This window comes from Bombus flavifrons, chromosome 3, assembly GCF_040668555.2.
Source record: "Bombus flavifrons isolate JBK064 chromosome 3, iyBomFlav1_principal, whole genome shotgun sequence".
In the NCBI taxonomy this organism is placed as follows: Eukaryota; Metazoa; Arthropoda; class Insecta; order Hymenoptera; family Apidae; genus Bombus; species Bombus flavifrons.
The window spans coordinates 11,415,966-11,432,174 of record NC_138444.1 but is presented as its reverse complement, the minus strand read 5'-3'; the positions used below and the strand labels follow the sequence as shown (position 1 = coordinate 11,432,174).

General features: G+C 42.2%; 1 protein-coding gene across 3 annotated transcripts in view; it reads left to right on the top strand.

Annotated features, from left to right (window-relative positions):
- The window catches only part of fng (Fringe glycosyltransferase), a 126,217-nt gene that overhangs the window by 5,670 nt on the left and 104,338 nt on the right, over positions 1-16,209 (top strand). For all 3 annotated transcript variants that reach the window (XM_069110380.1, XM_069110379.1, XM_069110381.1), the window contains 2 exons: positions 4,774-4,822; positions 10,209-10,311. In XM_069110380.1, the coding sequence (XP_068966481.1) occupies positions 4,774-4,822; positions 10,209-10,311 (152 nt within the window). The remainder of the gene's footprint in view (positions 1-4,773; positions 4,823-10,208; positions 10,312-16,209) is intronic.

Sequence of the window (16,209 nt, the reverse complement as noted above, 5' to 3'; positions counted from 1 at the left end):
ATTAGAAAATATTTATTCCAAGCACACTCTCCACGAACATCAAAGTATTTGGATAGTCGATTATCCACTAGGTATATCAACAAGTCAGAATATAGCACAACGATTTTCAATATTAATTATATAGATATCGAAGACCATTATTTATATCCTGTACTAATTTTCAACTGTACTAATAATCAAGTGTATGTTTGTAATAAACGTAACTTCTATGTACATTTTCAGATTGGTTCCAAATATTACCAATATAATCATCGTGTCTCGTCGCGGCGCTAATGAAATTTCAAAGAGCTTCGTACAACGCACAATTATTTATACACCATAATTTTCTACGCTAAATGTTCAGCTATTTTCGCGAGTCACTGTACATCGCAAAGTCTCAAGACCGCGAATGTATTTGCATAGATATTACATACATTTGCATAGATGGTAAAAACGTTACTATTAACGGTGGAGGAAGAACCGTAAAAGAACCACAGACAGTGTTCGAATTTGCCATCGTATCGGTGCTACAGGGATACTTTCGATTTCGACAAATTGCTCGTGTTGCACTTTGTATTCGTCTGGAATTCACGTGTTGCAATTCGAGAGTCATCGTGCTCGATTGGCTCGCTGTTAAGTAACATGCTGTAGGTGTTCATCGGAGGATTTCATTCGAAGAAGGAGGATTTCTGCCGGGGATACCGATCGATCGGCCGTCGAAGCGTTTGTCATTAGTTTCAGTGACTCGCCCTATATCGCAACCCTTCAATTTACAACAGCCGTTTCGCCTCTGAAACGTCAGCGGATAATTGATCAATTACGTCGTTTATTTATCTGGAAACGCTCACCGACCGCATCGCTGTAATTTTGCGCGAGTAAACTACAGAGTATCTCTCGAGTTAATTTCTCCTTTTCATTTTATTTCTTCTTCCCGTCTCTTTTCTTTTTCTTTTTTTATATCGATGATCACCGAAGACTTCTCCTTGAAATTAATCGGACCTCGGTTGCGACTTTTCAGAGCGTTGGGACGTGGAGCATCGAAAACACTGTAGTTTACTCGTCCGTCGATATTTTCAGAGTATCGAAATAATATTTTCGTGTTTGGTGTTTGCGCGTGTACCGTGCGTTTCTAGCTGTTCGATATTCATTCCTCTCAGAGTTTGGAACGCACGTACAGCTCAGGTATATTCCACTGGTTACTACGTTCGAGTACGTACTTAAATGCTCAAGTACGTAAGCATTTACACACTCGCCTGTCCGAGTATTCAGATTTTCGAGCTCCTACTTTCACACACTCGTGTACTCGTATATTTATACATTTAGTTCCTCGACTACCTAATTCCTAGGTTTATAGATCAGATGTTACATTGTTATTAGGTATATTAGATTCGGACTTTCTCAAACGATCCACTGATCTCGATCCACATACTTCGTGATATTCCTTCCCAGACGATTTACAGCTCGGATTTCTCGATCTTCCAGTTTATTACAAAACAGGACGCGAGTACTCTCCTAGTTGGAGTCGAGAACAGTCTATTTAATTCCTAACGTTTCGTCGCCCATAGAGTTGGAAACGGAGACTGCAACCAAAACGTTTAAATTATTCTCGAGCAAGAGAGAGAGAGAGAGAGAGAATTGGGTCCCAGTGCAATGGAGATATCGGCTTAACGACGATGCCCGTTTTAGCCGCGACGTACGTGCGTGGATTAACGTAATTACGTCGATGTAACGCGACGCCGGTGCCACTGACGTCATCGCGTCTCTCGTCCCTCTTTTTCCCTGGCGTGCGATGTCTCTTGTTTGCCGGATATTCGTGTTCCTTCTGCGAACGCTGACTCGGGAGCTTATTCGTCTCACCTTTTTCTTTTTTTTTTTTCCTCTTCCTCCGCGTTTGTTCCGTCTCTCCCTTCGCCACGGTTTAATTGTCGGTTATACAGGACATCCGTCTTGTCGCGACAATTCTTATCGTCGGTCGTAAGATAACGTTCCATGGATAGCCATCCGACAACCGCTGTTTGCTAAGCCGCTATTCAAGTTTTGGGAAATCGGGAGGAACAGCGATTCGTCACGCTCGAAATACGTTCGCCGTTCGAAGCACGAATACGCGAGAAACTAGAAAATAGGATACGGCCGAGTAACGAATAAATCTGAAACGATTTCTTATAGAAGAAATTTTTTTATACAATTTTGTATAATGAGTCGAAAACGTGGAATTAAAATTCTTCGATAGAACGCTTTGTCGCCGAGAAAAATAAATTGAAAATTCAAATCTGGAAAATAAACGGACAAATTTTGTTTCGCAATTTCTATTTCTTTTCACACGTGCAATTACTTCCTGCCGATCGTTCGCTCATTCTTAGGTGGGAACTACTCAAATTCCAGCCTACTTGACGAATTTTGAAACTCGCTTTTCTCGAAAATTAAGCGTTGAGAAATTTTATTCTATACTTTCTTCTTATTTCTTTCAGCGGCAATTATATCATACCCGTTTGTGTCATCGTGTTGGATAAATGGAATCATGCAAATATCTGCTTTATTTATTGTCATCTAGAGAAGCTTCCCAGTGACAAAGCTACGCTAGTCGAGGACGCAGATAACGGTGGAAGGAACTTTTTCTCAAGTTCGTTCTCTTTTACGAGTATTCCAGAATCCTTGTTACATTTTTAGATGGAACTCTATATTTCTATATATCCACAAATTTATGCGTTTTCTTAATTCTTCGTGCAAGAGATATTTGCGTCCAAAGACGCTTGAAGTAGCGTAACTTTGTTCTGAGAAGCTCTTCGTACAACAATAAACAAGTTAGATATCTAAGTGATCCTATTTAATCACGCCACCCTGTATATCACGAACATTTTCAGCGAAAATTCACAAACATCGAGATATAGTTAGACTTCTCGCCATCTACGACTCTACGAATCTTTTCTTCAAAAACTGCTCACTTTCTTCGATGAATTCTACCAAATATCCAAATCGGACAAATTGTGAATGTAAACATCTAAATAAAAAAAAAAAAACTTTCTTCGATAACGAATTCTCTCAAACAGCTCGAACAATCTTCCAGAGTATTTCATTTCCTGTCTATGTCTCTCGAGTTAGTTCTGCGAAGACCACGATGAAATATATTTACAGTTAGACTATAATTCGGCGAATGGAACGAACAAAGATGAACTTGCAGCTAAGATTCAAAATTTCTTTCGTGCATTGACCGAAGTCTGTCTATAGTCTGACCGAAAAAACGTCGCAAGAAATCTGCTCGAATTGGTTTATCGCGTTTCTTCTGCACGCTTAGAGACCACTTTGATACGAGTTCGCCACTTTCTACTCGTTTGCGACGTCTATTACATCGGAACGAGCGTTTCTCCCACGTTCTTTCTCTTTTGCCGCGCACAAGTGGCAGGGATCCGTGTTTCCTCGGGTTCGAAAGCGCATCCCGCCACGTGAAAATCCTCGAGACAATGCTCGTGACGTCTGGTACGGCAGCGTTACCCCTCGTTCCGTCGACGCTCACTTCCTGAAGGGAACTCGCCAACTAAAAATAGGCGACTGCTTTAACACGTGCACTGCACCAATCTTCAACGTCGTCGCTCTACTCTCATGCAGATGACACCGACCAACCACCCGGAGCTCCCAATTCCTAAGGTGTTTTCTCTCGATCTGCGTCGACTGTCTCGTCGAATTTTTTGGCAAATTATCGACTGGGGGTAGCCACCCACATGATGATCAAACAGCCAAAAGATTCTACCAAATGTCCCAATAGGACAAATTGTGAATGTAAACAACTAAAGAAAAAAAAAAAAATTGTCGACGATCGTCGGAAAGCGTACATCGATTAACGTAATTAGAGGATGGACTGATAGACTGAAAATCTCGTTTTGCTGCAATTTCTCTCCTTTGGATCACTACTCTTACGGAGAAGATTGGTAGATTTTTGGATTTTCGAAAAGCTGTATAACTTAGAGACAGCCATAAGTAGACTATAATTTTGCTAGACGTTCTGAAAGTTTGGAAGTTTGGAACAGCAAAGATATTGGCTTTGAACAACTTAAAAATTCTCTCTAATATCTTTACGATATAGAGTGGTTGAAAAAAGTAAGAAAGACGCGTCATCGTATCTGTTATATCATCTACGTACCAATTAATTAGATTCAAGCATATTAAATTCCGTATCGTTCGGTAGTACCTTGGTGCGGGGCAACAGAAACTTGATACACTATGAATTTTCAATGTATAATCTGAGAAAAAGTTCTTTAATGGAAAACGTGTGTCAATTCGTTGTATAGTCGCTGTATTAATCTCTGTAATTCTACGAAATTTATTCCAGCGTGTTCGAATAGCTTCGATTCAACGATATTTTATTCTCCATAATTACAGATGTACGAACGGTCTGTAATTTACCGCGTACGAATGTGTATAATTTATTGGCGATTGAGTACAGATAAAAATCTGTTGACAACTATCTTAATTTGTTGTTTGCCCTTACAAAAATAAAAAAAAAAAAGGGAGAGAAAATAAGGAAAAAGAAGAACTTTATTTTCCCAGCGGCGATCGAGGGTGAAACTCGCGAGAGCGATTTATCGAGCTCGGTGGACGTAGATGGAGCGATGCAAGCTCGAAGCAACGGAAGAAATCGAAATTTATGATCGGTACGTGGCGCGTGTTAGCCGCGGTAAACAATGGCGTCTGCGTACGTGACCGACACGTCGATCGTTAGAGTCAAAACCGGCGTAGAAGTCCGGTCTTACCCGGTCGTCGAGTACTCTCGGTTTAACCTTTCTTTATTTCTGATTTCAGACTTGGTTCTTCACCGACCGGGACGATCCCTACTTTCAGAATCAGACCAGTGAGTATACTTTGTACTCGTTTACTTTCTACTCTTCCCATTGACATTTTACTTGGCGATCTTGTTTCGTCTTGCTGTTCCTCGAATTTGATTACTGCGTTTTCAAACGTAGAGAACTCGAGGAAACGTCCGCGAGCCAGTAAAATCCACGAGCGAAAAACACCGCTCGATCTTCGATCTTCGCGCGACGATACGTAGAAATGGCACACGTTTCTGACTTTTCGAGTTTCGGTCGTGTTTAGCGAACGTTCCGGTTTGCTTCCTCGGGATAGACGCGAGAAAACCTGAACAGCACGATCGAAAAGCCTAGTCGTCGTGGAATTTGAAAATCTAAAATAGGTGGGAATATTTGCTAAAAGTATGTTTAGTCTTTTGCACTCGACGTAGCTGGCCATGTTTTTCCTTTTCTTATTTGTTTCTTTATACGACGCGAAAGCGAAATTCGAAAGAAACGTACATTTGTCAGAAATTTGCAGCTCGTGTAATTTTGTGTTACGTAATTGACGGTAATCTGTGATCAGTGTCTTCTCGAAGGGAACAGTCGAGTGTGAAGATTTTCATACAGTGTCGTACTTGCTGCGTTAGAGCGCGTGAATTAACCAGTCAGCTGTTTTTGACGGGTATACTCGTCACGAAGAAATGCCACTATTTTGCGTCACGACGAGCCCTGTCAGTAATAAAATCCCAAAATAAAACGGTTATTTCGTTGTAACTTAATTCTATATCGTAAGAGTCATGCATGCTCCGTGCCCGACGAGTATACTCGTCATCGCTTACTTTTTGCCAAACATTTTTTACGCGCATTTCAAAGAGGTCGTAACAGCTAACTGGCTAAGAAGCTTAGCTCGGGAACAGCGTCGATAGAAACTTCGGAGCAATTAGAAAATTTGGAACCAACGACGAGATACCCTGTACATTTTGGAACAACGTGAAACAGTAACGCGTGGGATAACTACATGCCGATTAAAATACATGCACAAACTTCCTGATTCTACGTAATAACAAAGATTAAAACACCTACGAAGCTACCGTCTCTCGTCGCGCAATTCCTCTCGGGACTTTCATTAATTAAGCAAGTAATTAAGCCCGAAAAAGTCGCTTCTCGCAGCGACTAAACTCGAGGCTCGACTTTGTCGATCTCCTCCTAGCCAATCATCCCTATCATCATTCTGTCCAACCAAACTATAATTTTATTCGTACGACCCTGGTATCCTAATATATCGAGGATCGTACAGTCAGACAGTTTTATTTCATTATATCATATGTATAAAAAAAAAGAAAAAAAAAGAGGGGAAAGAGACGTAGCGGAGGAGAAAGGATAAACGAGGGAGCGGATAAATAGAAAAGAACGAAGAAGAAAGAAAAAGAAAGAAGAACCGAATAGGAGCGTTTATTTCTGTTGTAATACGAGGCACGGATAATTACGGCCGGGCTTAATGGTTGGCCTCGTTTACGCGATAATTGCCGGCGCGGAACGAACGAGCGTGTAGGAGCTGGCTCGCTCGCGGACCCGTGCTCGTCAATCATTTCAAAAGTTCGCTCGTCGTGCCCGGTTAATGGTCGCCAACCGAAACACACCGCCTCGCAACGACTGTCCACTCAACGTGGGTTCGATGTTTTAATGGCTGTGGATCGTGGACGACACGCGTGTATCGTTATCTGGCAAGCCGCGGGATTAATCCGACGAACCGGCGTAATTGGACTGGCATGAGATGCTCCCGGACTGATTTAAGGGGAAAGGGATCGCGTTGATCGACCACCTGCTGGATTCGATCGAATCCAATGGAAATGGAATTTAGTTGCCATTCTTCTCCGAGTAGCTTTATCAAAGGATTTTGTATTGGTATTTCGAAGAATCGTGCGAGGATCGCGAAACACTTTCGAGTCGATCTTCGGAATCTTCTCGCGGAGATTCGTTACGCAGGCGTTTTGTAGTTTCGAAGAACTTGGCGAAGATGTTGGGACAAATTTTGGAATCGATGTACTCGAATCTCCTTCTCGAGGAAATACGTTAAAGAGTAGCGTTGGAATTTCCTAGAATTTCACGTAGATTGTTGAAGTGGTCACCACTTATAAGAAAACTCTACATCTGGTCTTTTTAGTTTCTCAAGCACTGAAGCCATCGACAGCGCGTAGACAAAAGACTGCGACGAAGTCAGACCATAAACAGTAGACAAGCGACGTTGGCCTCGGGGTTTTCAGTTATTGGGTAACACAGCTAGCGTGCGGATCTGGACCAGCTCAAATTGTATTCTTACTTATAATTACACTTATATTTAAATATATTTTCTGCCTTACAATTTATCCACTAGTTTTCTCTGATTATACATCGATATACGATGAATAATTTTGGAGTCGATGTACTCGAGTCTTCTCCGTCGAGGAGATATTTGAAAGAGCAGTTTTGAAATTTCGGAGATCCGAAGATCCAAACGTCGTCCAAAGACGATGACAAATTTTGGAGTCGATGTACTCGAATCTCCTTTTCGAGGAAATACGTTAAAGAGTAGCGTTGGAATTTCCTAGAATTTCACGAAGATCTTTGCACGATGAATAATTTTGGAGTCTATGTACTCGAGTCTTCTCCGTCGAGGAGATATTTGAAAGAGCAGTTTTGAAATTTCGGAGATCCGAAGATTCAAGCATCGTCCAAAGACGATGACAAATTTTGGAGTCGATGTGCTCGAGTCTTCTCCGTCGAGGGAATTTTTGAAGAAATTATTTTGGAATTTTGAAGAATTCTATCGATCGTGGAACGTATTGCAGTCGACGCACGAATCTTCTTCATCTTCGTTGAAGGAATCCATCGAGATTCAAAGAACCTGGATATTTTCTTGCTGCGATTTGAAACGGACGTTTCAAGGGTAAAGAGTGACGTACGATGACAACTTCTTCGATCGATGTTGCGGTCTCGTCGTTAGATAATCACGCGTTGATCAAAGAAGGAGAAGCGGCGCCGCGTGTCGATCAGGCCGAACCAGATTCCACCTTGCAGCAGATTCTGCGACCGGTTTCCGAGGGGACAGATCGATCGATCGCCTTCATTCGACCCGACATCTCGGCCACGCGCGAAAGTCTTAACTTCTAACGAAAACTAATTCCAACTTCTAAACGGAATTCTTCCATCGAACACTAGTACAAAAGCAGGATATTTCTCTCGTCAAATTTACAATCGTAAATCTCTCGCAAGAAGCGAGAGAAACTTATGGGAATACAGATACAGTGGAGCACCGTTTCCGCAAACTTCGTTTTCACGAACGAAATTTTAATAGCGACTGATTAACTGAATTTTAGCTGAGCTATAAGTAACGTCTGACAATAAGATGTAAACAGTAGGGGCACGGTTTATGTGACACGCTGTCGTGGCTCGCGGTCGATACAAGTTTGCGACATTATCACGGTGCTTAGAAGCAAATGTTTCTCGCAATCTTCTTGTACGAACATGAACTCGCATCAACCGAGCAAAAAACCATAGACAGCGAGAAGCAATAGGTAAACTTTTGTTACACGAACCACTGACCTTATGTTGTTATTTTACTACGATTTAAAGGACTTTGAAAGCGCCAATTCGTCAATGTATTATTTTCCCAATATGTTTCTCCGCATAGTTTGCGAGTGTTCAATTTGTAGATCCACTAAATTAACAACGAGCTTCGTCTAAGCTTTTGCAGAGTAGATATGAGGCTATACGCGTAACGCATGTAACGTATTTTGTATTTTCGCAAATATGAAAAATTTTCACTAGAAATACGAAATAAGGTGGGGGAAAAGGAATGTAATTTTTTGCTCCACTGATCCAATTCCGTCGGTTCGTGAATATGGCGGTAATCTCGGCGGACGAAGGAACAAGGGTGGATTACGCGAGGCAGGTAGAAAGGGGCCCGTGGTGGAGGTGCAAACCGGTGCAGAGCGCGTGGTGAGGTCAAATGTCGGACGGTGCCCGAGGGCTCGCGTGCTCATCCCCTCCTCCTTAAGTCCTTCCGTGCCCGGTATTATCCTCCCTGTTGTTGGTTGCGTCCACCCACGCGGCCAACCGATGCGTCAGTTTCGCCGCAGGGGAACACGTGAAGCTACGTTGCTCCGAATTCTTCTCAGTTTCCAAGACATTTCCAAAAGGAAATATCTTTGCATACTTTTTACTTTTTTTTATTTCCTACGAGGAAATTTTCGAAATTGACGTAAGTTCATGGAACATTACCATTACAGATTGCGTACGTACGTAAAAATTCATATTTTTACGAATACTATTGGAGTATGATCCGTTAGATTAGCCCAAACGTTTCTTTCGTTTCGCAAGGAAATAACAGATGCACAATGTTGCTTTTTCTTTTGTATTATTTTATTGAATTACGTACGATCGATTTTGTTCTATTGGAAGAATCTTTGGATATTTGGAACGAATATGCAAAATTACGTACATGACCCAATATGCATAATACAATGCAAAATACAGTCCATTTATATTTACTTTTATATTTTCTACTCGTATTTTATTCATCGATACTTGTATCTCACGAATGTTTGTATGTTCGTATGCACCTGGCGTCACCTTGTGTAAGTAATAAGTGTAAGTGCAATACAAATGAAAGAAAAAGGCAAACTCGTTTAAGCAAATAAAAGAAACAAATAAGCGAGATACGTTTCGTAACTGGAAATTTCCCGCGCGCGCGTAATTATTACATTCCCGCGTCTAATTAGTACAACGAAGTTTTACAAGTTGCAAATCGAAAGTTATATCGGTATTGATAAATTCGCGACAGCAACAACGTCGCGTTTCGCGCGTAAATTGTACAAGCTACGAGTCAAGCTAATTATCCTATTTGTGTTAAATCTACAAAAAAGAAAAAAAGAAAGTAGACACGAAAAGAAGCCTACAACTGGTAACTCGTCGATTTGCTAACGGTACGAGCAGCCACTAATAGATAGCAAATTATTATGCAAGCGTTCGATCATCGAATCAGCGTCGTTGTTACCAAGTATTAATCACCCGAGGTCCAGGATGAAACCCGCCGTAAAACCTGCAACCTTTTTCTCTTATCTTATCCCTGCAAGTTATTCTTCGCCGACCTCTGCGCGATTATTAAGCGGCCGTGTAATTACGGCGAGCGGTTCGGACGGTTAATTGTCGCGTATTGTTGGCGGAGCGTAATTGAAATACTCGCGTATCGTGGGAGCGTCCGTGGCTGGAAGGTGGAACGACGTGTATCACGATGATCGAGGTGTGCCCTCGAAAGCACGTCCGATGAAGGAGAAGAGAAACGAGCGACGAGGATCGAGCCGAATTAATTAAGCCTCTGTACCGACGAGGATGATTATTAACCTCTTAATTAATTACATCGCCCACTACTATCCCTCACTGAACCTTGGTGTCCCTGTTTGATTGCAGACGGCCACATGATCAACACCAAGTGCTCGTCCTCGCACAACAGGCGGGCCCTCTGCTGCAAAATGTCCGTCGAGTTCGACAGGTTCCTCGACAGCGGCCGGAAGTGAGTACTATTTCCGATTGTTACATATTTTTCCCACTTCTTTTTCCATTTTTTTATCGTGTTTCTATCGCGTTTTTGTTAGGCTAAAAAACAGTGGGATATTTTGAGGGAAAGCGAGGTCGGAATGATATTTCCACGTTCGTTGGGTGTGGGAGTTTTAACGTTAGAATGTCACACTGGTCTTTTATGACCCCGATAGGACGTAGAATTTTAGAAAGCGATTTTAATTATGATATATCGGAGAATAATTGGAAAATAATTGCGGATGGCGTCGCAACGTCGTGTCTGTAGAAAAACGTACAAATGCCAATAAATGTTAGTTAATTGTTTTGTTTTTTACTTTCCTCTTCTATCTGTCTAAACGAACGGAACATTAAATTCTCTCTGCGACTAAGAGGTAGCACGTACAGGCTTCTCTAATAGATACACGCGATAATTGAAAGAAAGCAGCGTGTCGTTCCTAGGTTAATCATCCTATCGTTAACGTTTAGCCAAATGTTAGCTATAATTCAGCTGAGAATTTTGCTCACGTTCGTTGAAAGTTTATCGAATTCACGACTTTCTTAATTCCATTGACCGGTCCTGTTCTCGCGGAACAGTCCGAATATCTCGAAAGAAGGTTTGTAGAAACACGAAAGGGCGAGCGGGCCCAACAACAGGTTGTTCCTATGGGCAGTCCGAGGCTGGTGCGCGTGGTACGAGTGCTTAGACGTTCTCCGCTGGGACAAGTTCATCCGATACGTCCGAGTTAGCCGGACCACGCGCAGCTGAATTATCGTTTCCTTCTCTTTTTCGAATCGAAGGGACCTCGATACCGGTGTTCCACCGACGGTGCGTCCATAATATTCTCGATATCGAATTGGTCGTTGATCCAATAAGCTTCGAAATGCAAGTACGTCGCGTGAAATTTGTGTTGCGAGAGGTGGTTCGACATTTGGCCCTCGAATTGTATCGTCGAATCGTAAATGACTACGATAATCTTAGAGTATTCGTATTATATATGTCGGGTTGGCGTTAGACTCAGGGGCGTGTAACGTATCTTCGTTAGGACAAGCCATCGTTGTTGTTCAATGGAGATTATATTTACAATTATATGTACAAGTGTTGATTCAACAGGGTTTAACAATTTAACCTGGTAATTAGACACTCTTAATGTAAAGACAATGTTCTTAGGTTCAAACGAATCCACGGTCAACGGGAAAACTCTTTGTACAATAGAATATATTTTGAAACGCAAAGTGACGTTAGCTGTGACGCTCGGTATCTTTCTGACTGACTGACAAGACGACGTGTGTAAACTCTCCAAGGTGATCACAAGAATAAAAGACTGATACGATCACATTTGTCAATTGCATATTTACCGGGGATATCGACAAAATTCCAGGCGCCGTTACTAGGCAGACCCGCGTAGAGCCGTCATTGCTCCTGCCCGCGGCTTGTTCGTTAATACAGCGTGTGTCCCTCGATATTGGTACTTCTCCTGTTAGGTAAAAACGTTCATCCCGTGACCGTGGCTACGTTCGGCGACCAGTTGTGTCGCCTCGAGCCCAAGCCCACTGTCACGAATCTCGGGCAAACGTAATCAGATCTTTATTAGAGGTTGTTTCTTGTTGTATATTATTTCGTCAAATTACGTACGATCCATTTTGTTCTGTTGAGATAAACATCGCGACATTTCACAGACTCGGTTTCACGTTTGTACGAAGGTGCACCGTTGTAAAAGACACGTTTGCGAAAGAAAGACACTTTCCGGACAACCTAATAGACGTATCTTGTTTCGTCGTAAGTTACGTCGAACGCTTATTCCTTTGAAATGTAACGTTCGCGATAGCAAAGTTTTGTTAAATCGACAATTTCTTTATTTTATCTCGTGGCTATAAAACGATATAAATATCTAGCAGACCCGTAAATGAGAACACAGTATACCTATGGACTTATAAGCCACAAATACGAGGCTAATATTAGTCTCTCCTTAGCCATTAGATGCTTCCACATATTAAGAGAAGAGCTTATAGAGTTTTAGAGCACGCTGAGATTCGTATCTGCGTTGATTGTTTGCTTTTCGGGCGGTTTCTAGACGAACGTTTGAAGTTCTCGCTAATGCCCCGACAGACAGTTATTTCCTAGCTAGATGGAATTTATTTTCTCTGCTTTTTCCGACAGGCTCTTAATATGCTTCTGTATGCCGTAGATAAACGTGCGTTTCTCAGATATTAGAAGTTATGGAATCTTGAAAAGACGGAACGGTACTCTAGAGATGTTCGAGATTTCAAAGATGGCTCGGGTTTCTTTCCGCTAATTACAACGTTTCTTTCTTTTTTTCTTCGTTTTTACAAACAACCTGGTTCAGGAGAAACGTCGTAGATTTTGGAAAATTTATGTTTGCCTTGGGACGAAGGCGAGTATGAAAAAATGAAAAAATAAAGATTCATTTGGAAATCTTGCGAGATTTTTCCTCTTCGACCAAATAGACCTTCGTGGTTATTTAAGATTCTCAGCAAGGGAAGACCCTCGGTTTTCTTCGTTCTGGTTTCCAGGTGCCGTGGAAAGGGTGTCAAATTTTTCGAAAGCGGAACGACACGACGAACCGGCCAGCATGAAAAGCGCTTGTTTGCAAATGAGATGTTATTGCTGCCGCTTGACCGTCGAATATTCTTGTTTGGATAGGGTGGCACGATCGTCGCGTCAAAATATTATCCCTGACTGAAAAAACATGCCTAATGGGGCCGTCGTCGTAGCGGACCAATTACCGCGTTTCTGCCGTCTTTTCCAGCTCTTTCCTTTTTCTCTATTTATTTTATAATCGCATAAAAGCTTCCTTTCAAACCTCCATTGTCCGCGTAGAATATTTTTCAAAATATGTTCAATGTTGAATGAATATGAAGAATGTTTTTTCAAAAAAAAAAAAAAAAAAAAGACAGTGAAAACATTAGAAAAACGTCTAGATAGAGAAAAATGAGTAGAATATTGGCGAAAGCGAGCTACATGTTTTGAACGTTTGAAAAATCAATTATTACAGGTGAAACTATTATCATTCGTTAAAGTTAATTCGCCCGATCGTCGATACATGGAGAAAGGCTACTGATGAAGGTACTTCCGGTTTAGGGAAGGGAATCTCTTGGTAGCCACTTTTTCCCATAACAATCCCTCGTCGGCTACTTGGAGTGTTTACGTGAAACGCGTAAACCAGCGCACCAACGATGTAACCGCGATAAGTACGAAGATCAAAGAGCAACTGCGAGATCCTTGCCCCCAGAGGGATAGAGAGTCAGAGAACGAAGAACAAGCTGTAATTGCAGCTGTTAATCTGACTACGGAAAGACCATTACCGTATATCTGTTCTTTCCGCGTGTTTTAACGTAAAAATCTACTTTCAAGCGAAATACCTGGCTAATTCCTTGTCCTTTGATCGCGATCGTTCTTTACTTCGATTTAAATACGTCGATAATTTCGGTAGAATTCTGATAACGTTCTGACGAAAAATCATTACGACGTGGAATTAAATTGCATAAAAATTCAACTGATAAAGATTATATCTAGAAATATTATCGCTCTTTCTACGTGTGATCTTCGACAAGCAAAATCCATTTTCCAGCGAAATACCTGCGTCACGATCGTCCTTTGGCTTGCTTGAAATACCTCGATAATGTTAATCAAATTTTGACAACGGTCCGACGAAGAATCATTACGACGTGGAACTAATAAAATTAATAAAAATTCAATCGACGATGAATGTAGAAATATAGCCGCTCTTTCCACGTGTCCTTTCGACCAATAAAATCCATTTTTCGGTCGCGTTCGTCCCCCAGTTCGATTTAAATACGTCGATGATACCAATAAGACGGCGATAACGATCCAACGAAGAATCATCGCGACGTAGTTTGAAATTTAGGAAAAATTCAGTCGACGACAAACCCCGAGATATCATCCACTCGAACCGAGGAAACGTTTAGTTTATCTAATATTCTTAAGAGGAGAAAAAAGGTAGGCAAGACCTAACAAAAATATTTGATCGCGAGTTCCCACAGAAGCCGAAAACACTCTTGTCGTGGACGTGGAGTGTCTACAAAGGCAGCCATCAGCCTCTTTACCAGTCTCTCTCCGACTTATTTACTAAAATCTCATCAAACCCTCTGGAACTCTTGTATTCTCTGGCGTGGACGTTTAATTGGTCTCTTTCGGCGTCCCTTTGACCAGCATTTTCCCCTAACTGGCCAGCAGCCAGCACACGTGCTCTGGATGGGCACGGTGCTATTCGTGCCGAGCGAATCCTTTTGTCCTCTTTGAGAAAAGTCCACAATACGGTACGCTAGGGCCGAAGGACGAACAGGACCAAAGCCGTGCTTCGTCGTTGTCGTTGTCGTCGTCGACGTCGTGAGCAGCGAACGCTGCAAAGGGATTAAGCAAGAGGGAAGAAGAGGTGTGCACCAGCTGGCCCGAGATGGAGACGATTCAATCTCCCTTTTTCTATCTTTCTCTCGCTTCTTCCTTCGGCTTTCGAAGGGCGTTCGAGGAAGAAAGGCCGGACGAGTGTCTCGAATGTCACATGCGGGCTCGTTCCTCCTTGTCCCGTTCCTTCGCAGCCTGCACGCCTGTTTCTGGGATCCTCTTCCTCTTGTCCGCAACCCTCCTCCCTCTTCTCCTTCGTCGTCTTCTTCTTCTTCTTCTTCTTCTTCTTCTTCTTCTTCTCTTCCTTCGACTCTTCCCCCCTCGGAGCTTCTTTCTCGTTGCCACTCGACGTGTGTTTTAATCCTCCTTTTTATTTTCCTTCCTATTTTCGTTTTTATTTTCGTGCTCGTGTACTTCAACCCTCTGTATATAGAGGAGCGTGAGCGTCCGCGAGGGAGGAGCGTGCTTGATTTATCGGAGCACGGAAAGTTTCATACGCTTTTCGACGGGTCGTTGGAAACCTCGTCCTTATTGGATTACGCTGGATACTTGTCGTCGGCCAGGGAAATGATTTGTCGGTGCCGTTGCTTTGCTTTCTGGCTTCTTGCTTTTCCACGTGTACTTCCCTTGGATATTTTTATCCCTCCACTTTTCCATACTACGTACCCAACAATTTTTTATCCTTCTTCGAGGATTAGTTTCGCATTTCGATCGTTATTAACGCGTTAAAATTTACATAATCTTTGCCAAATATGCACTATATGTATGTACCTCTCGCTGTAATCCTTTGCAAGCTTAAATTTCTACGAAATAATTTTTTTAAACAACATTTTTTTAAACAACCGACGATGCAACAAGATTCAGCAGGCGACGCGTTCGAATTTAACTGCTTGTTTCTTATTAGCGTTTGCATCCCAAATTTTCAAACCTTCGACTCTTTACCCACGCAAGGTACGGAATACGCGAGAAACAATAAGATTTCTATACATGGAATGCCAACAGCGAGTATCTAAAAACTGCCTATGCTTCGATTTTCTGAAATGTTTCAAATAAGACGAATTACGAACGATGCTTGGATAATATTGTCAGAGAGAAAAGGCAGGAAAATACGACGGAACATTTTGCGAAAATTAGACGTTACTGTGCGATATTCCTCGGTCTATGGCGGCTCGCAGGGCGAAATACATGCGATACGCGCGTGATAGCCAACGTGTTAAGCTCTCGAGGAACGATAACTTACAAGCACCGACGAAATACCCATCCTCCGCAGGAAGATGTCTTCATTTTTTTCACGAGGAGGCCAGATTCCGTGGCTGAGAGGCCGCTACTTATCGTCCTGGTTAAATTACCGACATCGATTTCGCACGTTCGCGTTCGTCCAATTATGCGAGCGTTTTACGCGTCGCCACTTAGATCCGCGCTATCGATAAAAGTACGACGGTGCCGCGCGAATTTATGGAATTCCTTGTGATGCGTGCAGCTGCTTTCCAGGGCATTCGCTAGTGTACC